Source organism: Rhinopithecus roxellana, chromosome 10, assembly GCF_007565055.1.
Source record: "Rhinopithecus roxellana isolate Shanxi Qingling chromosome 10, ASM756505v1, whole genome shotgun sequence".
Taxonomy (NCBI): domain Eukaryota; kingdom Metazoa; phylum Chordata; class Mammalia; order Primates; family Cercopithecidae; genus Rhinopithecus; species Rhinopithecus roxellana.
In genome coordinates this window covers 139,936,288-139,952,261 of record NC_044558.1, presented here as the reverse complement: position 1 = coordinate 139,952,261, position 15,974 = coordinate 139,936,288, and the positions used below count along the sequence as shown (strand labels likewise).

Here is a 15,974-nt window from a genome sequence, read left to right as displayed (position 1 = left end):
TAACAATTTTTTTTTGTTTTTTTATTATACTTTAAGTTTTAGGGTACATGTGCACAACGTGCAGGTTTGTTACATATGTATACATGTGCCATGTTGGTGTGCTGCACCTGTTAACTCGCCATTTACATTAGGTATATCTCCTAATGCTATCCCTCCTCTCTCCCCCCTCCCCACAACAGGCCCCGGTGTGTGGTATTCCCTTTCCTGTGTCCAAGTGATCTCACTGTTCAATTCCCACCTATGAGTGAGAACATGCGGTGTTTGGTTTTCTCTCCTTGCCATAGTTGCTCAGAATGATGGTTTCCAGCTTCACCCATGTCCCTACAAAGGACATGAACTCATCCTTTTTTATGGCAGCATAGTATTCCATAGTGTATATGTGCCACATTTTCTTAATCCAGTCTGCCACTGATGGACATTTGGGTTGGTTCCAAGTCTTTGCTATTGTGAATAGTGCCGCAATAAACATATGTGTGCATGTGTCTTTATAGCAGCATGATTTTTACTCCTTTGGGTATATACCCAGTAATGGGATGGCTGGGTCAAATGGTATTTCTAGTTCTAGATCCTTGAGGAATCGCCACACTGTCTTCCTCAATGGTTGAACTAGTTTATAGTCCCAACAACAGTGTAAAAGCGTTCCTGTTTCTCCACATCCTCTCCAGCACCTGTTGTTTCCTGACTTTTTAGTGATTGCCATTCTAACTGGTATGAGATGGTATCTCATTGTGGTTTTGATTTGCATTTCTCTGATGGCAAGTTTCAGTTAAAGGTGATGGTAGTTGCTACCTTGTATTGAGTGACTGCTGTGTGCCTGACATGTAATTGCTCATCTTACACAGTAATTCCCATTTGACTAATGAGGGAACTGTGTGGCTAATAGTGTCTTTGTCAGCTCTGCCTCACCCGTGGATACCTCAACATGTGGGTATGTGACAACCATCAACCAGTCTTCCCCCACTGCTGGATATTCATGGTTTCTTATTTTTTGCTATTATAAAAGAAGTAGTCACTATTTTTGCATGTTAGTCTGTGTCTTCATTTCACATTGTTTCCTGATAAAGGTTACTAGAAGTGAATATTTTAAAAGTTTTGACACATATTGCCACTTGCCTTCCTGAAAGGTTATGCCAGTTTACAGGGAGTGATTAATTCTAATGGGAGGGAAAGCAGAGAAAGGGAGTGACATTTCTTAGAGGAGGTGACATTTGAGCTGGATCCCACAGGATGAATAGGGCTTTGCTGGAAGAGAGGCAGAGTGGACTGAACCTTCCAGACAGGAGGAAGAAGTGAGAGCAAAGGCTCCGGGGCTGGAGAGAGCCTTTGCCTCAGCAGAGGCCGTGTGTTCCCTGTACTTATTTGCAACCAGAAGTCCTTGTCATTTACTTATTTTATAATTGACAGGAGAGATAATCAGAATAAAGCCACAGAGAGAGTTAAAATTCTCATATGTGACTCTGCCCTTTCATGTATTTAGAAACCAACTCAAATGATAACTTTTTTGAAGTTCTGAAACATTCATGTTAGTCTATTTCTTTTTTCCTTTTCCCAAAGGAGGGAAAAATACCCCGAGGATTCAGTATAATTGGGAAACTCATCAAACCTCTCTGGTCCCAGCTGCTTCCCTGAATGTTAAGGGACAAGAGCAGCATATTTGACATTGGTCCTACTGTGGATAGGATTCATCACCTACCATCTTTTAGTTAAATGCAAGGAGAAGGTCATTAACTTTTTGCATTTAGCAGGATTTATATCCATTTGCTTGATAAAATCGATGAAAGTAACTAAAGCCTATTTTTAAACTTGGGATAAGTGCCAGACACTAGGGAGTCAAGTTATACAGTAAGTAGAGCTGTAGCCGGATTTCAGCCTTTATCGGAGCACTGCTGTGTCTGTAGTTCTCTCTTTCCGGGCTAGAGCAAGTGCTGAAAGCCAAGGTGATAAAGGTGACAGGGTAAGGGAGCAGTTCTGAGCTGGGGAGGCTTCCGTATGTCACTTTTTACTAATTCTGTGATTGCAGCTTGAAATGCAATATGGCCGGTAAGCCATTTCCCATCATATTTTGAAGAAGACAACTTATAAATTATGAATTAAGTTAATAAAATATGTCTAAAGCTGCCAAAGTACCTCAGGACGAATAGGATTTTGTTTTTGCATCTGATATGTATACTGCTACTGGGAAGATTTGGTATATCTGGTGTTCATGTAGCTTATAAAGTGTGAATTTATATTATAAACTTATATTTTCTCAAAAACTTAAAAACAGGCAATGTGGCATGCTAACAGAATAACAGCGTTCACCCAGAAGACACAGGTATATATCCCACAGTGCTATTTTGCCAGTCAAGGCCTTTCTTTCTGTAATTTAATTTATTAAAAGGAGGAAGCCGGCTGGGTGCAGTGGCTCACCCCTGTAATCCTAGCACTTTGGGAGGCCAAGATAGGTGGATCACTTAAGGTCAGGAATTTGAGACCAGCCTGGCCAACATGGCAAAACCCCATCTCCACTCAGAATACAAAAACTAGCTGGGTGTGGTAGCGCACACCTGTAATCCCAGCAATTAAGGAGGCTGAGTGAGGCAGGAACGTTGCTTGAACCCAGGGGGCAGAGGTTGCAGTGAGCCAAGATCATGTCACTGAATTCCAACCTGAGCGACAGAGTGAGACTCCATATAAAAAAAAAGAGAGAAAGTATGAATTTACCTTAAAACCTTACCATGAAATAAAAATTAGGGAATTAGGGAAATGTGAATTACAGATTGTTTTAACATAAATTGTGGTGTGTGTGTTTCTTTTTTTTTTTTTTTTTTTTTTTTTTTTTTTTGCTTTTAAGGAAGTATAATACAGGTTAAGTGTCGCTTATCCAAAATGCTTGAGACCAGAAGTATTTTGAATTTGGGGTTTTTCAGATTTGGGAATATTTGCATTACATTGGTTGAGCCTTCCTAATCCAAAAATCCAAGATCTGAATTACTCCCTTGGAGCATTATGTTAGCATTCAAAAAGTTTCAGATTTTGAAGTATTTCAGATTTCAGATTTTCAGATAAGGGATACTCAGCCTGTAATAGGAATAGATGAAGTCATGAAATAATCTGTTGGACCAGATTTACTTGACAGCTAAGAAATCTTTTTTGTTTGTTTGTTTGTTTGTTTGTTTTTGAGATGGAGTCTCACACTGTCACCCGAGCTGGAGTGCAGTGGTGCCATCTCTGCTCACTGCAAGCTCCGCCTCCCGGGTTCAAGCAATTCTCCTGCCTCAGCCTCCTGAGTAGCTGGGATTACAGGCATGCACTACCACGCCCAGCTAATGTTTTATTTTTAAAATAAAACACCTTGTTGGCCAGGCTGGTCTCAAACTCCTGACCTCGTGATCCGCCCACCTCAACCTCCCAAAGTGCTGGGATTACAGGCATAAGCCACCGCACCCAGCCAGCTAAGAAGTCTTTATCGTGCATTTAAATGGCTTTAGACACAGTCCAACAAAATTGCTGCAGCCACTCTCCCATCTGTCTCTTGTTCTGCAAATGTCTCCTCAGAAGGCAGTCAACAAGTGGAAGTATTTATTCCTTATTACATCCAGTGAAGCCTTAAAGGAATCAAGAGTACTTTCTTCTTAAGGTTCTTGCAATCTATTCATATAGATAATGTATGTAAAACTCCTAACACTATACTGACACTTCTTAATGTTAGAAGTAGGAGGGAAGGGAGTTGTCATTTTTGCTTTATTATAATGATTGTGGTTGTTATTGTGGCGATTATGTTTATTATTTATATTGTTTTACAAGTCTGATATTTATTTCCACCTTTCTAGACTTTTCTCCAGTCCTGTCAAAAGAATATGTAATATTGGAGCCTGTGTCCTAAATACCATTTATCTGTCTATGAAAGGGAGGCTAGAGTTTGATACATAGAAAATATGCAAATCTGCCCCGAGCCAGGCATGCAGCTCTCTCCTAAGCATAAACTGCTGGCAGTTAGGGTGTCCTTGCTAAGTGACAAACTTTGTCTGAAAGGGAAGCTCATGCCCATTCATGAAAACTTACTTCCTCAAAATTTCTGAATTAAGATAGTGAAAATGAGATCTTTACCAACTGCTCTTGGCAACTTAAAAGTTTCAAAATCAGATGTGAATGGAAGCCTAAGAGAAGGAAAGCCTTCAGTCTACAACCTAATGTTTCATTTCACCAACCCTGTGTCTACCTTTTAATTTCTTTAGATAATATTTTCAGACTAAAACAGGAAATCTCCTTGTTTAGGATTATTTGGCCTCTTCTTAAACACCCATAGGTTTCAAAATTTAAACCATCAATTTGTTTCCCATTGGTGGTTGTGCCCTTTCTCTGATAGCATGCGCTTTCTTACGTATTTGGAGAGAAGGAATATTTTTTAAATAACACGTTTAAAACTGTAAAATTATTTTATCTGCTTAAAATGCTTGCATAAGTTTTATAAGTCTTAAAATACTCAGTGCAAGTGAGTATAAGAATTTAGGGTTAGTTTGCATTACTACTGAGGTTGACATAGTAAATGCATTTTTACTTCTGTTAATGAAAGTGATGCTATTCATTTTATATGGACTATGAAGTTTTGTCTTAGGAAAAAACATACGTAATTCTGGATTCTTTAATAAAACTTCCCTTACTGCCTAGATTCCCAATTCTCTTCATTTTTATTATGCTCCAAGCTTTTATCACTTAACTTTGTTTAACTAGTACCTATGTACCCTTTATCACTTAATCTTCCCCTTCAATTATTTCATAGGTTTCAGTCTTAACTTCCCGAATTTACTGTAAGTTCCTTGATGACAGATAACTGCCTTATAGCCGGGGTATATTCTACAAGAGTCTCGGTTGTGCTACACATAGTTGTTGATGAAGAAAGGTTCTAATCAGCGTCAATAAACTTCATCTGTTTGTATTACATTGGCTGTCTTGATGCCACATCAAAATTAATATTAGAAATGTGCATCTATTTCTTCCCCAGGTTAATCAGCTTCGTGGCATCCCCAAGCTTCTGCAGCTCCTAAAAGTTCAGAATGAAGACGTTCAGCGAGCTGTGTGTGGGGCCTTGAGAAACTTAGTGTTCGAAGACAATGACAACAAATTGGAGGTGGCTGAACTAAATGGGATACCTCGGCTGCTCCAGGTGCTGAAGCAAACCAGAGACTTGGAGACTAAAAAACAAATAACAGGTAGAGTTTACTGAACATTGTAGAACGTAACACATTTGCACCCCAGCCAGATGCCTTACGTCATCTCTTTTTCTTAAGTTTCCTGGAGCAAATGATTAATGGGCTCATTGTTATGCTAGAGATGGCTTTAAAGGAACATTGTTACCTGCTGGCTTAGACTCCAGACCTTTTTTTTTTTTTTTTTAAAGACAGAATCTTGCTCTATTACCCAGGCTGTAGTGCAGTGGCACAATCTTGGCTCACTGCAACCTCCGCCTCTGGGGTTCAAGCAATTCTGCCTCAGCCTCCCTAGTAGCTGGGATTACATGCATGTGCTACCACACCCGGCTAATTTTTGTATTTTTAGTAGAGACCATATTTCTACTAAAGTTTGGTTTCACCATGTTGGCCAGGCTGGTCTCGAACTCCTGACCTCGTGATCCACCCGCCTAGGCCTCCCAAAGTGCTGGGATTACAGGCATGAGCCATGAGCCACTGCGCCCAGCCCGAATTCCTTTTTTCTGAAGGGGAAAATGTTCTGCGGCTTTTGCTTGATATTCTTAATTAGAAACTCTATGCACCTTTGACTAAATGTCTTTAAAACAACTTGACAGGACTCACTGCAATAAAAATTCTACTTAAATTCACTAACAGCCCACTTTGTAGTTTGAGAACGTGTGGGGTTTCACTGTTACCCCAGGTGTCCCAAACCTTCTAAAGAAAACTGACAAGAACCACACTCAGTTGTTTGTATTATTTGCTCAACAACCGGCTTGCTGGAGCTATAGAAAAAAAAATGAAATGGAGAGTCACGTAGTTTTCCCATGTGGAGAATCAATTTAATCAAATTAATCAAATATTAGAAACTGTTTTTTCCAATCTTTCCATTACTTGGACTCCTCTCAGTACCACCTCCTTAGCTCACTGCAACCTTAAAGAAAGAAGAGTGACTGGATATGTTTGTTTTTTTAATTGTCTACTTCACATTTTTGTTCAAATACTGATTTGAGCAAATGTCTCCTTTTTATGCAATGAATTGGAGAGATGGACTAATCACATAGAATAAAAACAGCAGTGTTGGTAATATGTCCTCTAAGCATGAAGAGAAGGGGCTAGTTTCATTTAAATGAACAGTCATATGATAAAAGAGAAAATGATTTATTGATGTTCCAGAATAATCACTCTCCCTGCCATCACCATCAGCTCTCCACTTGTGCTCCCTGCACACAGTACAAAGAGTGAAGGAGGGGCTAGGTGCAGTAGTTCATGCCTGTGTTCCCAGCATTTTGGGAGGCTAAGGCAGGGAGATTGCTTGAGCCCAGGAGTTCAAGATCAGCCTGGGCAACACAATGGGACCCCGTCTGTATGAAAAATAAGGAATTAGCCGGGCGTGGTAGTGGTGTGTGCCTGTAGTCTCAGCTACTCGGGAGGCTGAGGTGGGAGGATTGCTTGAGCCCAGGAGGTTGAGGTTGGTACAGTGAGCCATGATTGCACCACTGTACTCCAGCCTGGGCAACAGAGTGAGACCTTATCTCAAAAGAATTAAAAAAGATTGCAGGAGGCATAACTGAGTGCAATCGTCAGTAAATTTTTATTAAATATCTTCAGTGTCTCAGAGATGTACATACATTTTCTAATTTATCACAAAAACCTTGGGTTTCTAGATATTATCAGGTGTTATATGTCAGTTTTACAGATGAGGAAACAAATGCTCAAAGAATATATATCATAGAAGAGGTTTTTTAAAAATTAATTATGTATAATAGTTGACAGTGTTCTGGTAAATACTTTTAAAGGAAGTACTCCACAAATACTGTTTTAAATTGAATTGAATATATTTTGCTCTTCTACCTTCTTCATTTAGTTATACGATAGGTTTAATTTCTCTATAAAGACTTTGTCATTATCTCTACTCGCTTTGTATCTTAAAATATCACATTTTAACAAAAATTCAACATTCATGTTAGATTTGGGGTTACATGTGCAAGTGTGTCACATGGGTATATTGTGTGGTGCTGAGGTTTGGGGTACGAATGGTCCTGTCATCCAGGTACTCAGTGTAGTACCCAACAGATAGTTTTTCAGCCCTTGCCCCCATCCTTTCCTCCCTCTTTTAGTCATCTTTATGTCCATGTATACCCAATGTTTAGCTCCCATTTGTAAGTGAGAATATGTGGTATTTGATTTTTTGTTTTTGCATTAATTTGCTTAGGATAATGACCTCTAGCTGTATACATATTGCTAAATATCACATTTTAAATTCTGATGTGTTTTAATTTTATAAAACTATGTGAGGTACCATGCTACTCTCTCTACTCTCTTTTTTTTTTCTTGAGATGGAGTCTTGCTTTGTTGCCCAGGCTGGAGTGCAGTGGCATGATCTCAGCTCACTGCAACCTCCGCCTCCGGTGTTCAAGCAATTCTCCCTGCCTCAGTCTCCCAAGTAGCTGGGGTTACAGGCACCCACCACCACGCCCAGCTAATTTTTTGTATTTTTAGTAGAGACAGGGTTTCGCCATGTTGGTCAGGCTGATCTCGAGCTTCTGACCTCAGGCAATCCACCTGCCTCTGCCTCCCAAAGTGCTGGGATTACAGGCATGACCCACCGCGCCCGGCTGGTACTGTGCTACCCTCTTGCCAGCATTCTGTCATGTCCCATGAGGGATTTCTTTTCATATCCACGATTTGTAGTAAAATGCCTGTAGAAATTAAAAGTGATTCCATTCATTTAACCAACATTTACAGAGCAGCTTTCAGAGGTCGGGCACTGAGAATCACAGCCTAGGGAGGGTGTGGATTTGGGTTGTTTTTGTTTTTGTTTTTTTAAAGGATGGGGATCTCACTGTGCTGCCTAGGCGGGTCTCCTGGGCTCATGAGATCCTCCTGCCTCAGTCTCCTGAGTAACTGGGACTACAGGGACACGCCACTGCACCCACATTGGATTTTGTTTCTCCATCTACTAGTTTTATAGCCCCTGGAAAAGTTCATTACTTACCTCCGTTCATATAAAGCAGATGTAAGCAAACATTTTCTGTAAAGGGTAAGACAGTGAACATTTTAACCTTTGTAGGTCATACAGATTCAGTAGCAATTCTCAATTTTGTTTTAACGCAAAAGCAGCAATAGATAGCATTTTGTGAAGGGGTTCTGTTTCATTGTGGACCTTAAAAGAGGAATAGGCTTTGGATTGGTGTTTTGAAGGAGGATGAAAGTTATTCCTGGCAAAGTGAGCATCACTAGCAAGGCAAAGAGGCAGAAAGAAGCTAGCTGCCAGTCATTTAGAGCAAACATGAAAAAATAGCGTGATTTGGAGTTAGGGTGCCTGGTAGTTAGAAAGCTTGGGAAGTGTGTGTGTGCTTGCATGTGTCGAGGGAACAAGCCGTTGAAGCACGGTTCCTCTTCTCCTGCATAGGCAATAGGAGACTAACGTCAGAGAACATTCTGTGATGTTGATTCCATATGAAACCATTCAGGCATCATTAGATCATCTGTAGAGTTGATAAATGGAAGTTGATTGTACAGCACCCAGGATTTCTAGTACAAGCCAAACATCCCTACTGGAGGGTGTTCATTACATGCTAATTGAACCGAACAGACATTTGAACATTTGATACAAATCCTTCTAAATTACTGCCTGTGGCTCTACTAATAGAAGAGCTAAATAAGGGCTTTCTGGGCCTCAGAAATAAATTGTTAACCTAATATAGACATGTTTATATCTTTGTTTAGAAACACAAAGAAAGTAAGTATATATGTGAATCTTACTGGTCTATTTCTTAGACCTTTTTTTTTTTTTCTGAACCTCTATTATGTGTTGGTCACTAAGCTAGGGCTTTCTATTTTTTTTATCCAGTTTCTCCTGACAACTCCATAAGAGATGGAAGCATAATTGGTGATTTATATATGATCAGTATGAGACTCAGAGGGGTTTATTGCCCAAGGTTGTATAAATAGTAAAGTACAAAACCCAGGTTTGAACCTAGTTGTATCTGAGTGTTTTGCTGTTATCCCACCTACTTTTGAGGCACGTGATGACTTCATTTCTATAGTCTTTGAGACTCTCATCAGAGAGCTCTTCCTCGCTCCTGTTTGACCCTTCCTCTCTATTCTTTTTTTTTTTATCTTGAGAAGGAGTTTCACTCTTGTTACCCAGGCTGGAGTGCAATGGCGCGATCTTGGCTCACCACAACCTCTGCTTCCCAGGTTCAAGCAATTCTCCTGCCTCAGCCTCCCGAGTAGCTGGGATTACAGGCATGCGCCACCATGCCCAGCTAATTTTGTATTTTTAATAGAGACGGGATTTCTCCATGTTGGTCAGGCTGGTCTCGAACTTCCTGACCTCAGGTGATCCGCTGGCCTCGGCCTTCCAAAGTGCTGGGATTACAGGCGTGAGCTACCGCGCCCGACCCCCTCTCTTCTTGTCTCTGCCTTGGTTCAAGCTGTCTTCATCTCTCGCTCTACTCCCGCAGTAATAGCCTCTTACCTGGCCGCTGGGATTCAGTATTGCACATTGCCAGACTGTCCTCCATTCTGCTTCTAGTGTTGTCTTTCTAATAAACATACTGTCCCACTGTGCTCCCTGCTTCCCGTGAGATGAAGCCCATACTCTGTAGTATCCCACACAAAGGTGTTATGATGTGAGCCTGATGATCATTGGCAGCAGGGTCTCCTCTCATCTTCTTCCAGCCTAGGTTCTGAAATCCTAAAGAACCTGCTGGTCTGCTCTATGCCTGTTTTCTGTCTTGGTGTCTGTCTCTGCTGCTGTCTTAGAGTGGAATCCTTTTGCACACTTAGACTGCCTGGAGAACCCGCTCATCCTTCAGTAGTTGGCTCAACTTCACTTCTCTGAAGCATTTCAAATGCCATCTTTCCATACTTTACTCTCAGTTCCCTCCCGACTTTCAGCAGAATTTTGAAGAAAGGGGCGTCTCTGAGCCGCATTTGCATCCTTTAATATTAGGTTACCACTTCTGCCAAATTCTGTATTTAGTTGCAGAATGAGCCGTGGTGCTCATGTTAGTTTCTCAACAACTGTATGTCTGACCAAATGTGAAAAAGAGTCTTCTGGCCTGGAAATACCTAGAATACATACCAGTAAGAGAGTCAGGTGTGTTTTAAGATAAGACCTTCATTTTTCTAGCCAAAATATACAAAATGAACCATCTGTTTCTACGCATGCATAAGAAGTTTAGCATCACTGGGAACGAATCTGAACTCACTGACTTTCCTGACATTTCCAGCAGTAGCCTAGGATCTTTTCTTCTAATGAAAGAACTTTAGGATCAAAGACACCCCCACTCCCCCCAACCCCGGTGAGATTGTTCTTTCTCCCTTACTGAGTGAGTGTGGTAGTGTTCCCGTAATTGAAATGAGAACGGCACATCTTAGTCTCAGAAGTTCATCTTCAGGGTCACTGAGTAGTGAGCATTGGCTGGAGTGAGCAGGGATATACCTTGGATTAAAACGGACAAGTCATGGTAAGAGTGCAGCGGGGGTTCTTATCCCTCTCTCATTACATATGAAAGAGTCAGAGGTGATGGTCAGTGAAATGTGCTAAAACTGCGTATTAATCTCTGCATGTTTTGTAGAAGTACTTAATTGGATTGCTGTATTTTAATAAAATACTCAAAATGTTTTGCTATAAAATATTATGTACTTTCTTTAAGTAATTGTATATTATTTTATTCTGCATTCATAATGTATAACAAAGTACCCTGGGTTTATATATAACCTGAAATACATGACCTTTTTAATAATCTGATATTCCAGGTAAGTTTTGCAAAATTTAGGTGAAAGGAGGGGTATGTCTATGTAAGAGAAATTGTAAAAAAAAAAAAAAAAAAAAAAAAATCCTCCCACTCTTTGACCACTTTGAAAAACACGGTTAAAAAGAACCAGTTTTCTTTCTTTTCCTTGTCCGAGCAGTCATTGTCATCATCTTTTCCTCCTCATTCTTTTTCACTGAAGATAGGGATTTATTTAATCAGAAAATTTGGAAGTTTTGCTGCCTAAGTGTTAAAGCAGATTTGTTAAATTACTATATTTTCTGTCCTAGAGGTCATTATTTTTATTTATTTATTTATTTATTTATTTATCTATCTATCTATTTATCTATTTATCTTGAGATGGAGTCTCACTGTGTCACCTAGGCCAGAGTGCAGTGGCGCTATCTTGGCTCACTGCAAGGTCCGCCTCCCTGGTTCACGCCATTCTCCTGCCTCAGCCTCAGAGTAGCTGGGACTACAGGCACCCGCCACCACGCCCAGCTAATTTTTTTTTTGTATTTTTAGTAGAGACAGGGTTTCACCATGTTAGCCATGATGGTCTGGATCTCCTGACCACATGATCCACCCGCCTCGGCCTCCCAAAGTGCTGGGATTATAGGCGTGAGCCACCGTGCCTGGCTGAGGCCATTATTATTAAACCTGAGTTGTAATATCTAAGATCCCTTTACTGGTTAGCTATTTTTTGCAAACATCACAGTTGGCAATAAATTTCTGGATAATAGGAGTTATCATTGTCTCTTATAATTGGTAATTATTCTAATTATATCCCTTAACAGTGTCCAGATCCCTTTCTTTTTGGCTAGAATGAGAGCCTCATGGTAGAAAATTACAGGCAGACAGACCATCTGCAACAAAGAACTATACTAGTAGACATTAAGACACTATGAATAAATTGACCAGAAGTTAAAGATGAGACACATGAAAACCCAAACCGTAAATATTATATTAGGTAGTCCGGAATCTGATCATCAAAGGGACATCTATTCAGAATCATCTAGTCCATTGGTTTCGTCATGCCCAAAACTGGAATCATTTTTTTAAAATATAAGTCCTGAACTCCATCCCGAGATTCTGGCTCAGCAAATTTGGGGCATGGCCCAAGACTGTGAGTCTGTTTTGTCACTGGGCTCATTTGGAAACCACTCATCTAGTCTAACACTTTAATTTCAGGGTGAAAGCCCTCATCTACTTTCTGATAAGGGATAAGCTAAGTTTTATTCCCTCCAGTGATAGAGCTGGGTCTTACAAGTAGTTCCTGTGTTTTCTTCAAAGCTGTCTTAGAAGTTTATACTTTCAGTGAGCCAAAATCTCCTTCTTTAGAATTTCCACTCATTGGTTCTGGTTTTGCCTCCTCTAGTGATACAAAATGATGTCTAGTTGTTTAAATTTGCATTTCTTTAGTTACTAGAGAACATGGGTTGCTGTGTAGTTTGGCTCCGAATATCAGTTGGTTTTGTGTTATGTACCTTCCCAATTTTTCTACTGGTGTTTCACTTTTTAGTGATTTATAAGAACTCTCTATATTAAGAATGTTAACCTTTTATCTCATCTTGTACATATTTTCCCAGTTTGTAGTTGGTTACTCACTGATTTTGTTTGAGGGTGTGTGTGTATAAGCATATGTAATCCTGAATCTCTACTGAACATCTTAGTTCTTTCACAGCTTTCATGCCACCCAGAAATTTGACAGGCATGACATTTCTATGCAAAATCCTATATTAGAAATTCTAAAATTATACTGAAACTTCCGAAATTGTATACTTTTGTAGAAATAACGGAGCATGCCAAGCTCTAAAGGATATTGACGGTTGAAGGAAAATTCCACTCCCTTTGTTCCAATTAATCCTCTCTGGTTTTTATTGTAAGGTGTACTTTTCCTTTGAGTGTCCTGTGTGGTCCTTTTTGAAAGGAGGAAATGTCATTATGCTTCACGTTCTTAAGCTTCTGGCAGGCAGAAACTATTAATTTGTTTGCTTATTTAGAACTAAAGAAGCTTTTTTTCTTCTTCTTCTTCATTTCTCCCTTCTTTCTAACTTGCTTTTGTAGCTTAGTAACCAAAATTCAACCTCAGACTTGCCTTTAAATTGTTTTCAACCACCTTCTGAGTTTTATCCGTCCCTCTTCCAGGGCCTCTTAAGGAGAAGTGGGAGGAATGAAGTCATTGTGTTACAAAACCTGTGGCTGAGGGACACTGCTCCTTAACCCCAAATGCTAGTTTGATCAGGAAAAGACCTCCTCATAAGCCAGAAATCTAGTCCTCACAAGACACCAGACCCAGTGTCACTGTATCTAATGGAAGCTCTGTGTAGGCTCCAGGGGAAATCTGGTTACAGTTTCAAAAAGGAGCTACCTTTGCACAGCGGAAGCAAACTGTTTAAGCCCAAAAGACTGCATGAAGCCTAATGTGTTCTAATTGGTTGGACCAAATATAAGTATGCTGAGTAATTACCAAGCTTTAACTATACAGACTGTTATTTCAGGGGAGATGATGATTGCCACAGAGTTCAGGCAAGTCTGCCACGTTTGCTGTGTTCATAAAGGAGCCTGCTCCGAGTACCTATGCTTCCTCTTTCCTTTGCACAGACCACAGTCAATTTAAGAAGTAGGAATTTTTGGCTGGGCGCGGTGGCTAACGCCTGTAATCCCAGAACTTTGGGAGGCCGAGGCGGGTGGATCATGAGGTCAGGAGTTCGAGACCAGCCTGACCAACATGGTGAGACCCCTGTCTCTACTAAAAATACAAAAAAATTAGCAGGGTGTGGTGATGTGCACCTGTAATCCCAGCTACTCAGGAGGCTGAGGCAGGAGAATCACTTGAACCCAGGAGGCGGAGATTGCAGTGAGCCGAGATTGCACCACTGCACTCCAGCCTAGGCGACAGAGTGAGACTCTGTCTCAAAAAAAAAAAGTAGGAATTGCTGGGCCAGGCACAGTGGCTCACGCCTGTAATCCCAGCACTTTGGGAGGCCGAGGTGGGCAGATCACCAGGTTAGGTTCGAGACCAGCCTGGGCAACATGGTGAAACCCCGTCTCTACTGAGAATACAAAAATTAGCCAGGCATTGTGGTGCCTGCCTATAATCCCAGCTACTCGGGAAGCTGAGGAAGGAGAATGTCTCGAACTTGGGAGGCAGAGGTTGCAGTAGCCGAGATTGCACCACCGCACTCCAGCCTAGGCAACAAAGTAGTACTCCGTCTCAAGGGAAAAAAAAGAAGTAGGAATTGTTGCCTGGGCAACGAGAAGGATAGGGTAGAAAGGGAAGAGTCATCCCTTCTCTTTCTGCCCCTTCTTCTCCTTTTCCTGGGCATTAGTGAGTTAGGGTAACCTATTGCGGCATGAAAGATGATGAGGCGGGCCAGGCAATGGCTCATGACTGTAATCCCAGCACTTTGGGAGATTGAGGCAGCAGATCATTTGAGGTCAGGAGTTTGAGACCAGCCTGGCCAACATGGTGGAACCCGTCTCTACTAAAAATACAAAAATTAGTCAGGCGTGGTGGAGGGCGCCTGTAATTCCAGCTACTTGGGAGGCTGAGGCAGGAGCATCACTTGAACCTGGGAGGCGGAGATTGCAATGAACCTAGATCAAGCCGCCACTGCACTCCAGCATGGGCAATAGAGTGAGACCCAGTCTCAAAAAAAAAAAAAAAAAAAAGATGACGAGGCAACTCTACACCTGCTGGGAGTCCCTGGAATAGCAAGCAGTCGGTGTACCGTCTTCCTTCCACTGAATCTGAAAGATTCAAGCTCCAAATTTAAAAAAAAAAAATTGTAAATATAGATACCACTTTCTGTTTTCTCTCAGTACCCAGCCTCAGTCTCTATGTCACAGTGTATACCTTAGAAATTACAACATGCTATTATCTCAGTTTCTTCCAGATTAGCCTATATGGTCTTTCTCTTTAATATGGGGGATTCAAGAGGAAAGAGAAAATTTAATGAGTAAAGAGGGTACTAATCTTTGACCATGCAAGTTGGCAGATAGGGAAGATCCTCTTGTCTCTCCTTCACTGCCAAACTATAAAACTATACATGAGGTAGCCAGAATAAATAGCTGGAGGGTGTGATTCTGTGATTGGGTAGTAGTCAATAACATTAATTGGTGATGTTGATCAGCTTCCTGTTGACAGGCATGGAGAAAGGCTTTCTGCAGACCCTCCCTGCTCTTACTGGGAGGCACAATGTCAGGTGAAACTTACAGTTAGTGGGGAAGGAGGCAGGGAAGCTATTTTCCCATGTGTATCTAAGGGAGAAAAAAATACAACTTTTTAAAAATGTTGAAGTTTTAGTTATGATAGGACCGTTTTAAGCCTCCCTGTTGGTGAGCCCAGACTTTATTATCTCAGTCAGGTCAGCTTTGTGGTAGGGCCCTTTAAGAGAAACAGCAATAAATGCTTAAGTATGTGTGGCTTTTATTTATCTATCTGATGAGTTTAAACCTGCACAGTTTGTAGCCTAAGCCGTATATTTATTGTTCACATGGGTCAGCCTCCATCACCATCTAATGAGTTCTAATTGGGTTCTTCCATTTGGGAAAGGGGCTGCCCGCCCCACCCCACCCCCAAATTTTTTTGTGACTAGTCATAGCCCTGGAGTTGATGGCCTTCACTGAACTTGCCAGCAGTCATTTTGGTCCCACCCTGCACTGTTTTCATGTTAACTCTGTGCTTTTCTAGGTTTGCTGTGGAATTTGTCATCTAATGACAAACTCAAGAATCTCATGATAACAGAAGCATTGCTTACGCTGACCGAGAATATCATCATCCCCTTTTCTGGGTGGCCTGAAGGAGACTACCCAAAAGCAAATGGTTTGCTCGATTTTGACATATTCTACAATGTCACTGGATGCCTAAGGTAATGCTACCTGTACCCTGCCCTGATAGAAGATGTAATCAAAAATTAGGTCGCCCCAAGGAAGTCAGGATATATTCTGCCTTTGGTTCTTTCTCTAGTTACACAGTTTGTTTGTTTGTTTGTTTGTTTAAAAAAAAAAAATAGTCTCTCTCTGTTGCCCAGGC

The 15,974-nt window shown here is 41.0% G+C and overlaps 1 protein-coding gene across 1 annotated transcript in view; it reads left to right on the top strand.

Annotated features, from left to right (window-relative positions):
- PKP2 (plakophilin 2) overlaps positions 1-15,974 on the top strand; it is a 109,806-nt gene that overhangs the window by 43,453 nt on the left and 50,379 nt on the right. Inside the window, exons 5-6 of the mRNA XM_010370988.2 lie at positions 4,985-5,192; positions 15,633-15,810. Of these exons, the coding sequence (XP_010369290.1) occupies positions 4,985-5,192; positions 15,633-15,810 (386 nt within the window). The remainder of the gene's footprint in view (positions 1-4,984; positions 5,193-15,632; positions 15,811-15,974) is intronic.